Below are 14523 nucleotides of genomic sequence, written 5' to 3'. Positions count from 1 at the left end.
ATATATATATATATATATATATATAATATAATATAATATAATATAATATAATATAATATAATATAATATAATATAATATAATATAATATAATATAATATAATATAATATAATATAATATAATATAATATAATATAATATAATATAATATAATATAATATAATATAATATAATATAATATAATGTGATATAATTTAGTATAATATAGTATAATATAGTATAATATAGTATAATATAGTATAATGTGATATAGTATAGTGTAGTACGGTACGGATATAATAATGTAATAATATAATAATATAATAATATAATAATATAATAATATAATAATATAATAATATAATAATATAATAATATAATAATATAATAATATAATAATATAATAATATAATAATATAATAATATAATAATATAATAATATAATAATATAATAATATAATAATATAATAATATAATAATATGGGGTACTGGGTTGGTGAGTGTTAGTTGGGTTGAATTTGTGTTAGTGGATACTTTTATTTCCATACGTATCATGGCAGCACTATGTTAGTCTAGTTGTTCTCGGATTTTGGGGTTTGACGAGAAGTAAGCAACTATTCGGACTGGTGTTTAGTCTATGGGGGTGGGGGGGTTTAGCTTAAAATATATGTGTGTTTGTGTAAATAGTTTGGAATCGTCTGTTGAGAATATTTGTATAAATTTATGTCCTACAAGCATTAACTTAATAATACCATATCATAACTTGCAAGGTTAATCATTCTAGATTTGGGTCCAGTTTCAGTTAGTCGGCAGGTATCAGTTATGCGGGCCTGAGAACAGAAAGAGAAAAAGAGAACTACTATATGCATTTAAGAACACGAATAGTCAGGTTATTAGATCGATGTATAGAACACATTAACCAGAGGCCTTTTAAAGAGAAACGAATGAACTTCAACAATATAATGTGCCTGAAAAAACAACCAGAGGCCAGAATAGATCAGTTATGTACGCCATCAATACTTGGACTTGAAACTGGTAATTTAGTATCTTACTTACAAGGGTTGCTTATTTCTCGGGATTAGCTAAGTTAAGAGATAACCTAGTAGCCGTGCCACATCCATGTTGACAAACAGTATTTAATGGTATGTCCTTAAATCATTAACTTTAAATTACCTAAATAATATTCATGTTGCTATAAAGTTTTAGTCCAGTTATTTAGTTTATTATGTCTTTAGTAAAATTAAGCAGTAATATTACTGGTGATATGCTAGCGGTAAATAAATGAATGCAAGATAATACATAGTATAGTATAACGGAAATTTCTCTACTGTGCACGGCAGAGTGCGTTGGGCATACCTATCAAAAGATAGTTTAGTAAAAATTTCGGCTTTGGGGGCCGAGGATGGAGGTTTTAGTCCTTCTTTTTTGATATTCTAGGAAAGTTGTAGTTTTCAATCTTTGGTTTACAAGACCAGCGCTTTGTTAATTAAGCTACTAGAATATTTTAGGTTTAATATTTTGTTTTCGATTATTCCTGTGATTGGTATAAGTATTAGGATGATTGTGAAGTATAGAATAGAGGCTGCTTGACCGATTGTGATAAATGGATCTTCTACTGGTTGTCCACCAATTCATGTGAGTACTAACAGGTCAGCTACTAGGCATCAGAATAGGGTTTGGGTTAGTGGTCGGAATATGGTTGAGCGTTGTTTTGATGTATGTAAGGTTGGTATGAGGAATAATACTAGAATGGAGAATAACAGGGCAAGTACACCCCCTAGTTTGTTTGGGATAGATCGTAGAATTGCGTAGGCGAATAAGAAGTACCATTCTGGTTTAATGTGTGGTGGGGTTGATAGAGGGTTGGCTGGTGTGAAATTATCTGGGTCTCCCAGTAGGTTTGGGGAGAATAGTGTTAAGGTTAGAAGGATAGCTAGTATTAGTACAAGTCCTAAAAGGTCCTTGTATGAGAAGTATGGGTGGAATGGAATTTTGTCGGCGTTTGAGTTTAACCCTGTTGGGTTATTTGATCCAGTTTCATGAAGAAATAGTAGGTGTGTGATGGCTAAGCCGATGATAGTGAAGGGGAGTAGGAAGTGGAAGGTGAAGAATCGGGTTAGGGTGGCGTTGTCTACTGAGAATCCACCTCAGATTCATTGTACTAGAGTATCACCAATGTATGGGATAGCTGAGAGTAGGTTGGTGATAACGGTAGCACCTCAGAATGATATTTGGCCCCATGGTAGGACGTAGCCAACGAATGCGGTGGCTATGACTGTAAATAGTAAGATGATTCCTGTGTTTCAAGTTTCTTTATATAAATATGAGCCGTAATAAATTCCTCGGCCGATGTGAAGATAAATACATATAAAGAAGATGGAGGCTCCGTTGGCATGTATGTTTCGGATGAGTCACCCGTATTGTACGTCTCGGGTGATGTGGGCTACTGATGAGAATGCTAGTGAGATGTTTGGTGAGTAGTGTATTGCTAGGAAAATTCCTGTGATAATTTGTAGGATTAAACAGATGCCAAGAAGAGATCCGAAGTTTCATCAGGCTGAGATATTTGAGGGGCTTGGTAGGTCAATGAATGAGTTATTGATGATTTTTATTAGTGGATGGGTTTTTCGTAAGTTTGTGGCCATTAAGGTTTTTGTAGTTGAATACAACGGTGGTTTTTCAGATCATAAGTCTTGGTTAGAGTCCAGGCAAGAATTATGATGTATTTCATGTTTTTATTTGGGTTTTGTTTTGTTTTTTGGATGGTAGGTGTTTCTTGTAGTTCTTCTCCTCATTATGGAGTGCTTAGTTTGGTTTTGGGGGCGGCTTCTGGGTGTGCAGTGTTGGTTGGTAAGGGTGGATCTTTTGTTTCTTTGGTTTTGTTTTTGATTTATTTAGGGGGTATGTTGGTTATTTTTGCTTATTCGTCAGCGTTGGCGGCGGAGCCTTATCCCGCTGGCTGGGGAAGTTTGGATGTGATTATTTATTGGTTGTGTTGTGTAATTGCTGCTATGTGGCTTGTGATGATAGATTATAGTTTTTGGAGTGTGGAAGATTTTGGTGATAGTACTACTGATGCTGATGGGTTATTTGTTGTTCGTTTAGATTTTGGTGGAGTTTCGTGGTTTTATGGTCTTGGTAAGGGGATTCTTTTGATTGCTGGTTGGGGGTTGTTGTTGACACTGTTTGTTGTGCTAGAGTTGGTTTATGGGCTTTCTCGTGGGGTGCTTCGTGCAATTAGGATATAGTGATTAGTAGTGTGATTAGTGCGATTGATATGATGAATGAGGTTATATAGGTTTTAATAAGACCTTTTTGCGATGATGAGATTATTGTGATTGGGGTGATTTGTAATTTAGTTAGTCCTTTTGGGCCGATGTTCTCGTATCAGGATAGGTCGATTAAGTGGGTTGCGATGTTTTGGCTAAATTTTAGGTTGGTAATTGGGAGTGAGCGGTGGGTTAGGGTGTTGAAATAGGCTAGTAAATTGGAAAGGTTGTGGGTGTTTGAGGGTTTTGGGGTTATTTTGTTGGTTATTATGGTTAGTTCCAGGGCTAGAAGTAGGCCCAGGATTGTTACTACTAGTGCTGCAATTTTAATGTACGTTGGTATTGTTGTTGGTTGGGTTTTTAGAGGTGTAATGTTTATTGAGATGATCAGTCCGGCGATAATGCTGCCTATGGCAAGGCGGGTAATTGGGTTGATGATTGTTGGGTTGTTTTCGTTTAGTAATATTGCGGAGTGGTATCGGGGTTGTCCTGTTTGTACGAATGTTATGATTCGTAAACTGTAAATTGCAGTGAATGAGGTTGCGGTTAGTGTTAGGAGTAGGGCTCAGGCGTTTAGATATGATGTATTTATGGTTTCGATAATAATATCTTTGGAGTAAAATCCAGTTATGAATGGTATGCCTGTGAGTGCTAGGCTACCAATGGTTAGACATGAAGAGGTAATTGGTAAGGATTTATGGAGTCCTCCTATTTTTCGGATGTCTTGTTCGTTGTTGAGGTTGTGAATAATGGAGCCGGAGCATAAGAAAAGTATGGCTTTAAAGAAAGCGTGTATGGAGATGTGTAGGAAAGCTAGTTGTGGTTGGTTTAGGCCAATGCTTACTATTATGAGGCCTAATTGACTTGATGTGGAGAAAGCAATGATTTTTTTGATGTCGTTTTGGGTTAGAGCGCAAAATGCTGTGAATAGGGTGGTGATAGCTCCTAAGCAGAGGCAGGTTGTTAGGGCTGAGTTGTTTGTGGTTAGGATTGGATGTATTCGGATAAGTAGGAAGATACCTGCAATTACTATAGTGCTGGAGTGTAGTAATGCTGAGACTGGAGTTGGACCTTCTATAGCTGCTGGTAATCACGGGTGGAGGCCAAATTGGGCTGATTTTCCAGTTGCAGCTAGAATTAGGCCAAGTAGGGGGAGTAGGGGGGTGGGGTTTGTGCAGGTGAATATCTGTTGAAGTTCCCATGTGTTTGTGTTTACTGCCAATCATGATATGCTGAGGATTAGTCCGATGTCTCCTATGCGGTTGTAGATGATAGCCTGTAGGGCTGATGAGTTTGCTTCTGTTCGCCCTCGTCATCATCCAATTAATAGGAATGATATGATTCCTACTCCTTCTCATCCAATGAAAAATTGGAATATATTGTTGGCTGTCACTAGGATTATTATGGCCACTAGGAAGATTAATAGGTACTTGAAGAATTTTAGGATGTCTGGGTCTGTGGATATGTATCAATTGGTAAATTCTAAAATGGATCATGTGACGTAGAGGGCGATAGGTACGAATATTATTGAGTATTGGTCTAGTTTAAAACTTATGTTAATGTTAAATGTGGATGTGTGAGATCAATGAAAATTGGTGATGATGGATTCAATGTCTAGGAGGGTAAATATGATTAATGGGGGTACTGATGTAAAAAATGCTATTTTTACAGCTGTTTTTGCTTTTATGGTTGGGTATATGGGTGTTATTAGGGGCAGTGTTAATATGAATAGTGTTAAGAGTATGGTGGTATTTATAAGTAGGGTCATAACTTTTACTTGGAGTTGCACCAAGGGTGGATGGTTCCTAAAACCAACGGGTTGACTTCTATCCTTTAAAAGTGAGGGAGCTGGGGTTGTTAGTCTCAGGTATAAGAGTTAGCAGTTCTTATTGTATTATACCTCTCTCGGTTTATAAGGAGGTTTGAACTCCTATTTTTAGAGCCACAGTCTAATGTTTTTTTAAACTATATTAACAGTTGAAGGTGCCTCAGATTAGTTCTGGTTTTATCATTAATAGTGTTATTGGTAAAATGTGTAGTATTATAAGTAGATGTTCTCGTGTGTGAGTGGGGGAGATTGTTTTTATGTGTGATGGGGTTTCTCCTCATTGAGTAGTGATTAGCATGTATAGTGTGTAGGTAGCTGTGATTAGTGTACCTAGTCCTGTAACTAGGATTGTGATATTTGACCAGTTGAATAATGAGACGATAATGGTTAGTTCCCCTATTAAATTAATGGTTGGTGGAAGGGCTATGTTGGTAAGACTAGCTAGGAGTCATCATAACCCTATTAGTGGCAATAGTGATTGTATGTTTCGGGTTAGGAGCAGTGTTCGGCTATGAGTTCGTTCGTAGTTGGTATTGGCCAAGCAGAAGAGTATGGATGATGTTAGGCCATGGGCAATTATTAGGGTGATAGCACCGGTGTATGATCATTGAGTTTGTGCTAGGGTTGAGGCAATAACTAGGCCTATGTGGCTTACAGATGAGTAAGCAATTAGTGATTTTAGGTCTGTTTGGCGTAAACAGATTGAGCTGGTTATAATTACCCCTCAGAGTGCTATCACCATGAATGGGTATGAGAGTATTTTTGATAGTGGATCTAGTGTTATTGTGATGCGGATAATGCCGTATCCACCTAGTTTTAGTAGTACTGCTGCTAGAATTATTGATCCTGCAATTGGGGCCTCTACATGTGCTTTCGGTAGTCATAAATGTAGGCCATATAGGGGCATTTTAATTATGAAGGCGGTCAATAATGCGAATCATCATATTGAGTTAGTTCATGAGTATATTATAGTTGGCTGGTTTAGTTGTATTATGCAAGTAGATAGAGTGCCGTTTTGGGTTTGTATAGATAGGAGAGCTACTAATAGTGGTAAAGATCCTGCTAGGGTGTAGAATAGGAAATAGGTTCCTGCATTTAGTCGTTCTATTTGATTGCCCCATCGTGTAATGATTACTAGTGTTGGAATTAGTGTAGCCTCGAATGCAATAAAGAATATGATTAGTTCTGTGGCAGAGAAGGCTAGGATTAGTGAAATTTGTAGTAGGATGATGGTGAGGATAAATGTTCGTTTTCGTGAGATTGGTTCTATAGTTAAGTGGTTTTGACTAGCTAAGATTATGAGGGGGGTGAGTCAGCATGATAAAATTAGTAGTGGGGAGGAGATTAGGTCTATTCCTAAGTAGTGGTTGGAGAAGGTTGTTAGTCCTATGGATGGTTTGAATCACTGTAGGCTTAATAGGGCGATTCCAAGGCTGTGTGTTAATGCGGTTGTTCATAATTGTTTTGGTTTACATAATGTGACTGTTGGTAATAGTATGACTGTTGGGATAATAATTTTTAGCATTGTAATAAATTTAGGTTTTGCAGACGGTCTGATCCATGAGTTCGTGAGGATGCTACTAATAGTGATAGGCCCATGCCGGCTTCGCAGGCTGAGAAGGATAGTATTAGTATTGGTATGAGCATGAATGATGAGGTTTGTAGTTGAATTGGTCATATGGATAAGGCAACGAATAGGGATAATATTATCCCCTCAAGACATAATAAAGTTGAGATTAGGTGGGTTCGATGTAGTGAGAGGCCTGTAATGCTGATGATAAAGGCAGAGTAGTAGCTGAAATGTGTTGGTGTCATTTTGATAGCCGTGAAGTTTAATCACGATTGACTAAGTCGAAATTAGTTGTCTTGTGTTAGACTAGTTACCTACTCTGCCCACTCTAGGCCTCCTTGAATTCATTCGTACATAAGGCCTAATGTTAGTAGTAGTAAGATGATAAAAGCCCAAGTGAAAGATTTGGTTGGGTGTGGGAGTTGAATTGCTCATGGTAGTGGAAGTAATAGTGCGATTTCTAAATCAAATAGGAGGAACAAGATTGCTACTAGGAAGAATCGAATTGAAAATGGTAATCGAGCAGATTCTAATGGGTCGAATCCGCATTCGTATGGAGATAGTTTTTCATTGTCTGGTTTTATTAGTGTAAGTCAATAATTTAGCGTTATTAAAACCACGGATAGGGCAAGAGAGATAGTTATAATTGAGATTGTGACGTTCATTACTTTTCTTTAGGATTAAGCTAAAACTTAGTGATTGGAAGTCACTTGTACTATTATACTAGAAAAGTATGAGCCTCATCAGTAGATTGACACGTATAGGAACAGTCAGACAACATCTACAAAATGTCAATATCAAGCGGCTGCTTCGAATCCGAAGTGGTGGGTGGAGGTGAAGTGATACTTGATTTGTCGCATTAGGCATACGATTAGGAATGTAGATCCGATGATTACATGTAATCCATGGAAGCCTGTTGCAACAAAAAATGTTGAGCCGTATACACCATCGGCAATTGTGAAAGGAGCTTCGTAGTATTCTATGGCTTGTAGTACTGTAAAATATAATCCAAGTAAAATTGTGAGGCCTAGGGCCTGAGTGGTTTGGTTTCGGTTTGATTCTATTAAGCTGTGGTGGGCCCAGGTGATTGTTACGCCTGAGGCTAATAAGACGGCTGTATTTAGTAGTGGAACTTCGAATGGATTTAGTGGGGTAATTCCTGTTGGTGGTCAGCAACCGCCTAGTTCTGGTGTGGGAGTAAGGCTAGAGTGGTAAAAGGCTCAGAAGAACCCGATGAAGAAAAATACTTCTGATGTAATGAATAGGATTATGCCATATCGAAGGCCTTTTTGTACTGGTAGGGTGTGGTGTCCTTGGAATGTTCCTTCTCGTACAATATCCCGTCATCATTGAAGTATGGTGAGTAATATGGTTAATAGGCCCAAAGCTATTAATAGTATTGAGCTATAGTGAAATCATATGGCAAGTCCTGAGGTTATTAGTAATGCTGCTGTTGCACCTGTTAGTGGTCATGGGCTTGGATCTACTATGTGGTAGGCGTGTGTTTGGTGGGTCATTAGGTGTTTTCTTGTAGGTAGAGGCTAAGTAATAGGACGAATACGTAAGCTTGAATTATAGCTACTGCTAACTCTAAAATTGTTAATAGTAAAAGAACTATTATGGTTAGAATGGATAAGGTTGTTATTGTTGGTAGTAGGGCTAATGCTGCGGTAGAGGTAAGTTGAATTAATAAGTGGCCGGCTGTTAGATTGGCTGTGAGTCGGACACCTAAGGCTAATGGTCGGATAAATAGGCTGATTGTTTCGATGATAATAAGGATTGGGGTAAGTGGGGTTGGGGTGCCTTCTGGTAGTAAGTGTCCTAGTGATGTTGTTAGTTGGTTTCGTAGGCCTGTTAGTACTGTGGCCGCTCATATTGGGACGGCTAGTCCTATGTTTATAGAGAGTTGTGTGGTTGGGGTAAATGTGTACGGTAATAGTCCTAATAGGTTGATTATTAATAGTATAATTATCAATGATGTCAAGATAATAGATCATTTGTGTCCTGTTTTATTGATTGGTAGTATTAATTGTTTTGTGAATAAATTTATTGTTCATAATTGTAAGGTTGAAAGTCGGTTAGTTAGTCATCGGTTATTTTGGGTTGGAAAGATGACTGATGGTGTAAGTATGGCTAGAATAATTAATGGAACTCCAAGGATTTGAGGGCTTATGAATTGGTCAAAGAATGTTAAGTTCATGGTCAGGTTCATGGTTTTGTGTGGGCGATTTTATTGTTTTTGTTGGTAGGATTATTTATTGAAAGGTAGGATGAAATTTTTGGTTGAAGAATTATGGTGTATGTCAATCATGTGGATGAAAGAATTAGGAATCATGGGTCTGGGTTTAATTGTGGCATATCACTGAGGAGGGTGGAAATTCTCTTTTCTAGCTTAAAAGGCTAGCGCTATCCTGTTTAGCTACTCAGCGGCGACTATGATAATATTAGTGAAGATCAGTTTTCGAAGTGCTCTAAGGGTACGGATTCCACTACGATTGGCATAAAGCTATGGTTGGCTCCGCAGATTTCTGAACATTGTCCATAGAATACCCCTGGGCGTATAATGATGAAGGTTGATTGGTTTAATCGTCCTGGGACTGCATCTGATTTTACACCTAGTGATGGAACTGCTCATGAGTGTAGGACGTCTTCGGCTGAGATTAGTATTCGAATTGGGGATTCTATGGGTATTACTATGCGGTGGTCTACTTCTAACAGCCGGAAGTATCCGTATGGAAGGTTTTGAGTTGGGATTATGTAAGAGTCAAATTCAAGGTTTTCATAGTCAGTGTATTCGTATGTTCAGTATCATTGATGTCCTATGGCTTTGATGGTTAGATGTGGGTCGTTGATTTCGTCTATAAGGTAGAGAACCCGTAGGGAGGGTAGTGCAATAGTGATTAGGACAATGGCTGGCAGTACGGTTCAAACTATTTCTACTTCTTGAGCGTTTATGGTACTAATATATGTTAGTTTAGTTGTTATTATTAGGGTGATGATGTAAAGTACGAGGGTGCTGATTAAAAATACAATTATTAGTGTATGATCATGAAAATGAAGTAGTTCTTCTATCGCAGGTGATATTGCATCTTGGAATCCTAATTGTAATGGGTGTGCCATTAAGTCGTAAAGGGTTTAAACCTATAATTTAACCTTGACAAGGTTAGGTAATGTGTTTTACTAACGTCTTAAGAAGGGAACATAATGGTTATGTAGTTGGCTTGAAACTAATTTAAGGGGGTTCGATTCCCTCCTTTCTTGGGTTTGTACGTGAGCTGGTTCTTCATAGGTATGATATGGAGGTGGGCAGCCGTGTAATCATTCTACGTTTGTGGTTATGAGTTCGACTGTTATTACTTTACGTTTTGAAGAGAATGCTTCTCAGATGATAAATATTATTATGATTACTGCTACTATGGAGATTAGAGATCCGATTGATGAGATAGAATTTCATAGAGTGTAAGCATCTGGGTAGTCAGAGTAACGTCGTGGTATTCCGGCTAGGCCAAGGAAATGTTGAGGGAAAAAGGTTATGTTAACACCTGCAAATATTACACCAAAATGGATTTTTGTCCAGGTTTGGTGTAGTGAATACCCAGTAAAAAGTGGGAATCAATGGGTGAATCCTGCTATAATAGCGAATACGGCTCCTATGGATAAGACATAATGGAAGTGTGCTACTACATAGTAAGTGTCGTGGAGTACAATGTCTAATGATGAGTTGGCTAGTACAATGCCTGTTAGACCTCCGACTGTAAATAGGAAAATAAAACCAAGTGCTCAGAGCATAGCAGCATCTCATTTAATCATACCGCCATGCAGGGTGGCTAGTCAGCTGAATACTTTTACTCCCGTCGGGATGGCAATAATTATTGTTGCTGATGTAAAATAGGCTCGGGTATCTACATCTATCCCTACTGTAAATATGTGGTGGGCTCATACAATAAAACCAAGGAACCCAATGGATATCATTGCCCAGACTATCCCTATGTACCCAAATGGCTCTTTTTTACCGGTATAATAGGTAATGACATGTGAGATTATGCCGAATCCTGGTAGGATTAAGATGTATACCTCAGGGTGGCCGAAGAATCAAAATAGATGTTGGTATAAGATTGGATCTCCACCCCCTGACGGGTCGAAGAAAGTTGTGTTTAAGTTTCGGTCTGTTAGTAGTATGGTGATGCCTGCGGCAAGTACTGGTAAAGAAAGAAGTAGAAGAACAGCTGTGACAAGCACTGATCACACAAATAGTGGTGTTTGGTACTGTGATATGGCTGGTGCTTTTATGTTGATTGCTGTAGTAATAAAGTTAATAGCCCCAAGAATTGATGATACTCCGGCCAGGTGGAGGGAAAAAATAGTTAGATCTACAGAGGCACCAGCATGGGCTAAGTTTCCAGCTAATGGCGGGTATACTGTTCAGCCTGTGCCTGCACCTGCTTCAACTCCAGATGAGGCTAGAAGTAGTAGTAGAGATGGCGGTAGAAGTCAGAAACTTATGTTATTTATTCGTGGGAATGCTATGTCTGGTGCTCCAATTATTAGTGGTACAAGTCAGTTTCCAAACCCACCAATCATGATTGGTATAACTATGAAGAAGATTATGACAAATGCATGAGCTGTGACAATTACATTGTAAATTTGGTCATCTCCTAGAAGAGTTCCAGGCTGGCTGAGTTCTGCACGAATTAATAGGCTTAATGCTGTTCCAATTATCCCTGCTCAGGCCCCGAAAATCAGGTATAGGGTACCAATATCTTTATGGTTGGTAGAAAAAAATCAGCGGATTAAAAACACAGGTAAGATGGCTGAATGTTTAGGCGTTGGGCTGTAGACCTTTTTACAGGGGTTTAATTCCTCTTCTTATCAAACTCTGTGGTGAAGTTCATGTCAGATTGCAAGTCTGAAGATACACCTTTATGGGTGTCGGGGTTTTCCCGCTTTTTATAGAGCGGGAAAGGTAGACTAAAGCCCGCTGGATTGGGTATTTAGCTGTTAACTAAATTATTATGGGATCGAGGCCCATTTGTCTAGTAAGGCCTTAGCTTAATTAAAGTGTTTGAGTTGCATTCATGAGATATAAGATAGAGGCTTATAGGTCTTATCAGAAACTAAGAGGTTTTGTCTCTTGTTTGGGGCTTTGAAGGCTCCTGGTTTATTAAGGTTTATCCTAAGTTTCTAGGTTATGGCTAGTAGGGTGGGTACAGTTGGGAGTATGGTGGTGGATAGTGTAGTTATTGGGGCAAGGTAGTGTTTTTGGCTTAGTTTGTGTCGTCATTGTTGTGAGTAGCTAGTGGAGTTTGGGGGTAGTGTAATGGTTGCATAATATGAGATTCGTAGGTAGAAGAATAGGTTAAGTAGTGATAATAGGGCTATTATGGTAGCTATGATGAGTATTTGTTGTTTAGTCAGTTCTTGAATGATAAGTCATTTTGGTATAAATCCTGTTAGTGGTGGTAGGCCTGCTAGTGATATGAGGGTAAGCATTATTGTAGTATTTAGTACTGGTAGTTTTGTTCAGGATGTTATTATTACTGAGATTTTGTTTGTTTCCAGAAGTTTGATTATTAGGAATATTGTGGAGGTTATAATAATGTACGTGTAGAATGTGAGTAGTATGAGTTTAGGTGATAGAGTGAGGATTGTAGTCATTCATCCTAGGTGGGCGATTGAGGAAAATGCTATGATTTTTCGAAGTTGAGTTTGGTTTAGTCCATTTCACCCGGCGATAATGGCGGATGTTAGTCCTAATGTTAGTATTAATGGTGTATTTAGGGATTGGGCGGTTATTACTAGTAGAGATAATGGTGCTAGTTTTTGTCAGGTGGTTAAAATTAGGGCAGTTGTTGTAGTAGTTCCTTGAAGTACTTCTGGCAATCAGAAGTGGAATGGGGCTAATCCTAGTTTGATGGCTAGAGCTGTAGTGAGAATTGTGCATGGGATGTTGTTGGATATTTGTGTGATGTCTCATTGGCCTAATGTTCACGCATTAATGATGCTGGAGAATAAGATTAATGTTGAGGCGGTTGCTTGTGTTAGGAAGTACTTGATGGCGGCTTCGGTTGCGCGTGGGTGATGTTGTTTGGCGATTAGTGGGATGATGGCTAGGGTGCTAATTTCTAACCCTGTTCATGCTAGGATTCAGTGGTTGCTGGATATTGTGAGTAGTGGTCCTATGATTAGGCTTGAGGTGATGATTATACTTGCGTGTGGGTTCATTAGTATAGGGAGGATTTAAACCTGCATTTTCGGGGTATGGGCCCGAGAGCTTATTTAGCTGACTTTACTAGAATATAGTACAATATGGAAGTATGGGGAGTTTTGATCTTCCTGGTGTAGGTTCGAGTCCTATTTTTCTAAGGAAACGAGTGGGTTTTAACCTCTATTATTCACCCCATCAAGGTGATCCTTTAGTTCAGGCACGTGTCCTATGGTATTGGAGGTAGTCCTGATAAAGCAGTTGGTATTGATATGTGTCAAAGGCATAGTGCTAGGGTGATTGGGAGAAAGTTTTTTCACAGGAGATGTATAAGTTGGTCGTATCGGAATCGGGGGTAAGAAGCTCGGATTCATAGGAATCCTGCTGATAGTAATATTACTTTTGAGATTAGTGATATGGAGAATAGTTCTGGGGTATTGCTGATGTGGGCTGGGTTCAGGAATAGGATGGTGGTTAGGGTGTTTATTATTAGGATGTTTGAGTACTCTGCTAGGAAGAATAGGGTGAATGGTCCGGCGGCATATTCGACGTTAAATCCGGATACAAGTTCAGATTCACCTTCGGTTAGGTCGAATGGTGCTCGGTTGGTTTCGGCAAGTGTAGAGATATATCATATTATTATGAGTGGTCAGGTGGAGAATATTAGGTATATTGGTTCTTGTGTTGTTATGAATGTTTGTATGTTAAAGCCCCCTGAGAAGAGAATGAGGGATAGTAGGATGATTCCTAGGGTCACTTCGTATGAGATGGTTTGGGCGACTGCTCGTAGGGCACCTATTAAGGCGTACTTTGAGTTTGAGGATCATCCTGATCAGAGGATTGAGTAGACTATGAGGCTTGAAATAGAAATTAGAAATAGAATACCAAGGTTGAGGTCGGCTAGTGGAAATGGAATTGGGAGGGGAAGTCAAATTGATAGGGCGAGTAGTAGGGCTAGAATTGGGGATAGGGTGAATAGTGTGATTGATGAATTTGATGGGTAGATTGGTTCTTTAATGAATAGTTTTACCCCGTCTGCTACTGGTTGTAGTAGTCCGTATGGTCCTACGATGTTAGGGCCTTTTCGGGATTGCATGTACCCTAGTACCTTTCGTTCAATTAATGTGAAGAAGGCTACGGCAATTAGGATTGGGATTATGTATATTAGTGGTGACATGAGGTTGGATAGTAGTGTTTTCATGAATTGGGAAGGGGAGTTGAACCCCTGGATAGAGGGTTTAGGTCTCTTGCATTTATACCTGTCTCTGCCACCCCAATTAGACCCTTTTTTTGGGTCAGGATTTTTGTCTTATTGTTAGTTAAGTTGTTTTCACTAATGTAAGGTAAGGCTTGTTTTATGATATTGGCCTTGTCTTTTCGGTCCTTTCGTACTAGAAAAGGCTCAAGTTTATAGATAGAAACCGACCTGGATTGCTCCGGTCTGAACTCAGATCACGTAGGACTATTAATCGTTGAACAAACGAACCCTTGATAGCGGTTACACCATCAGGATGTCCTGATCCAACATCGAGGTCGTAAACCCCATCGTCGATAGGGACTCTATGATGGGATTGCGCTGTTATCCCTGGGGTAGCTTAGTCCGTTGATCAAGTATATTGGATCGTTTATGCTGATAGCACTTTGAGTTGTTAGTCTAGGTTTAAAAGAATAGTTCTT

At 38.8% G+C, this 14523-nt stretch overlaps 13 protein-coding genes across 13 annotated transcripts, besides 22 other annotated features; 1 reads left to right on the top strand and 12 right to left on the bottom strand. All coding sequences in view use genetic code 2, as the record gives it.

Annotated features, from left to right (window-relative positions):
* Positions 1-385: 385 nt before the first annotated feature.
* Positions 386-1337: a sequence feature (control region).
* Positions 1338-1406, top strand: a tRNA (tRNA-Pro).
* Position 1407: 1 nt separating this feature from the next.
* Positions 1408-1478, bottom strand: a tRNA (tRNA-Thr).
* On the bottom strand, positions 1479-2622 carry CYTB (cytochrome b). Its single transcript has one exon. A coding segment is annotated over exon 1 (1144 nt).
* A 6-nt stretch (positions 2623-2628) lies between these two features.
* Positions 2629-2694, top strand: a tRNA (tRNA-Glu).
* Positions 2695-3219, top strand: ND6 (NADH dehydrogenase subunit 6). Its single transcript has one exon. The coding sequence runs from the start codon at positions 2695-2697 to the stop codon at positions 3217-3219; it is 525 nt and encodes a 174-aa protein (YP_009684401.1).
* ND5 (NADH dehydrogenase subunit 5) lies at positions 3215-5002 on the bottom strand. The gene has a single exon. The coding sequence runs from the start codon at positions 5000-5002 to the stop codon at positions 3215-3217; it is 1788 nt and encodes a 595-aa protein (YP_009684400.1).
* Positions 5003-5015: 13 nt separating this feature from the next.
* Positions 5016-5087, bottom strand: a tRNA (tRNA-Leu).
* Positions 5088-5153, bottom strand: a tRNA (tRNA-Ser).
* Positions 5154-5221, bottom strand: a tRNA (tRNA-His).
* ND4 (NADH dehydrogenase subunit 4) lies at positions 5222-6599 on the bottom strand. Its single transcript has one exon. A coding segment is annotated over exon 1 (1378 nt).
* Positions 6593-6889, bottom strand: ND4L (NADH dehydrogenase subunit 4L). Its single transcript has one exon. The coding sequence runs from the start codon at positions 6887-6889 to the stop codon at positions 6593-6595; it is 297 nt and encodes a 98-aa protein (YP_009684398.1).
* Positions 6890-6960, bottom strand: a tRNA (tRNA-Arg).
* Positions 6961-7309, bottom strand: ND3 (NADH dehydrogenase subunit 3). Its single transcript has one exon. A coding segment is annotated over exon 1 (349 nt).
* Positions 7310-7377, bottom strand: a tRNA (tRNA-Gly).
* On the bottom strand, positions 7378-8161 carry COX3 (cytochrome c oxidase subunit III). Its single transcript has one exon. A coding segment is annotated over exon 1 (784 nt).
* ATP6 (ATP synthase F0 subunit 6) lies at positions 8161-8844 on the bottom strand. The gene has a single exon. The coding sequence runs from the start codon at positions 8842-8844 to the stop codon at positions 8161-8163; it is 684 nt and encodes a 227-aa protein (YP_009684395.1).
* On the bottom strand, positions 8835-9002 carry ATP8 (ATP synthase F0 subunit 8). The gene has a single exon. It carries the CDS (start codon positions 9000-9002, stop codon positions 8835-8837), a length of 168 nt encoding a protein of 55 aa, YP_009684394.1.
* Position 9003: 1 nt separating this feature from the next.
* Positions 9004-9074, bottom strand: a tRNA (tRNA-Lys).
* Positions 9075-9077: 3 nt separating this feature from the next.
* COX2 (cytochrome c oxidase subunit II) lies at positions 9078-9764 on the bottom strand. The gene has a single exon. It carries the CDS (start codon positions 9762-9764, stop codon positions 9078-9080), a length of 687 nt encoding a protein of 228 aa, YP_009684393.1.
* Positions 9765-9834, bottom strand: a tRNA (tRNA-Asp).
* Positions 9835-9905, top strand: a tRNA (tRNA-Ser).
* On the bottom strand, positions 9897-11444 carry COX1 (cytochrome c oxidase subunit I). Its single transcript has one exon. It carries the CDS (start codon positions 11442-11444, stop codon positions 9897-9899), a length of 1548 nt encoding a protein of 515 aa, YP_009684392.1.
* A 1-nt stretch (position 11445) lies between these two features.
* Positions 11446-11516, top strand: a tRNA (tRNA-Tyr).
* Positions 11517-11583, top strand: a tRNA (tRNA-Cys).
* Positions 11584-11608: 25 nt separating this feature from the next.
* Positions 11609-11681, top strand: a tRNA (tRNA-Asn).
* Position 11682: 1 nt separating this feature from the next.
* Positions 11683-11751, top strand: a tRNA (tRNA-Ala).
* A 1-nt stretch (position 11752) lies between these two features.
* Positions 11753-11827, bottom strand: a tRNA (tRNA-Trp).
* On the bottom strand, positions 11828-12866 carry ND2 (NADH dehydrogenase subunit 2). The gene has a single exon. A coding segment is annotated over exon 1 (1039 nt).
* Positions 12867-12935, bottom strand: a tRNA (tRNA-Met).
* Positions 12935-13007, top strand: a tRNA (tRNA-Gln).
* Positions 13007-13076, bottom strand: a tRNA (tRNA-Ile).
* Positions 13077-14047, bottom strand: ND1 (NADH dehydrogenase subunit 1). The gene has a single exon. A coding segment is annotated over exon 1 (971 nt).
* Position 14048: 1 nt separating this feature from the next.
* Positions 14049-14124, bottom strand: a tRNA (tRNA-Leu).
* Positions 14125-14523, bottom strand: part of an rRNA (16S ribosomal RNA) that runs on past the window's edge.

This window comes from Gopherus evgoodei, mitochondrion, assembly GCF_007399415.2.
Source record: "Gopherus evgoodei ecotype Sinaloan lineage mitochondrion, complete sequence".
Taxonomy (NCBI): domain Eukaryota; kingdom Metazoa; phylum Chordata; order Testudines; family Testudinidae; genus Gopherus; species Gopherus evgoodei.
Note: the sequence above shows the minus strand (reverse complement) of the source record. Positions and strands in the feature narration are given on the sequence as shown.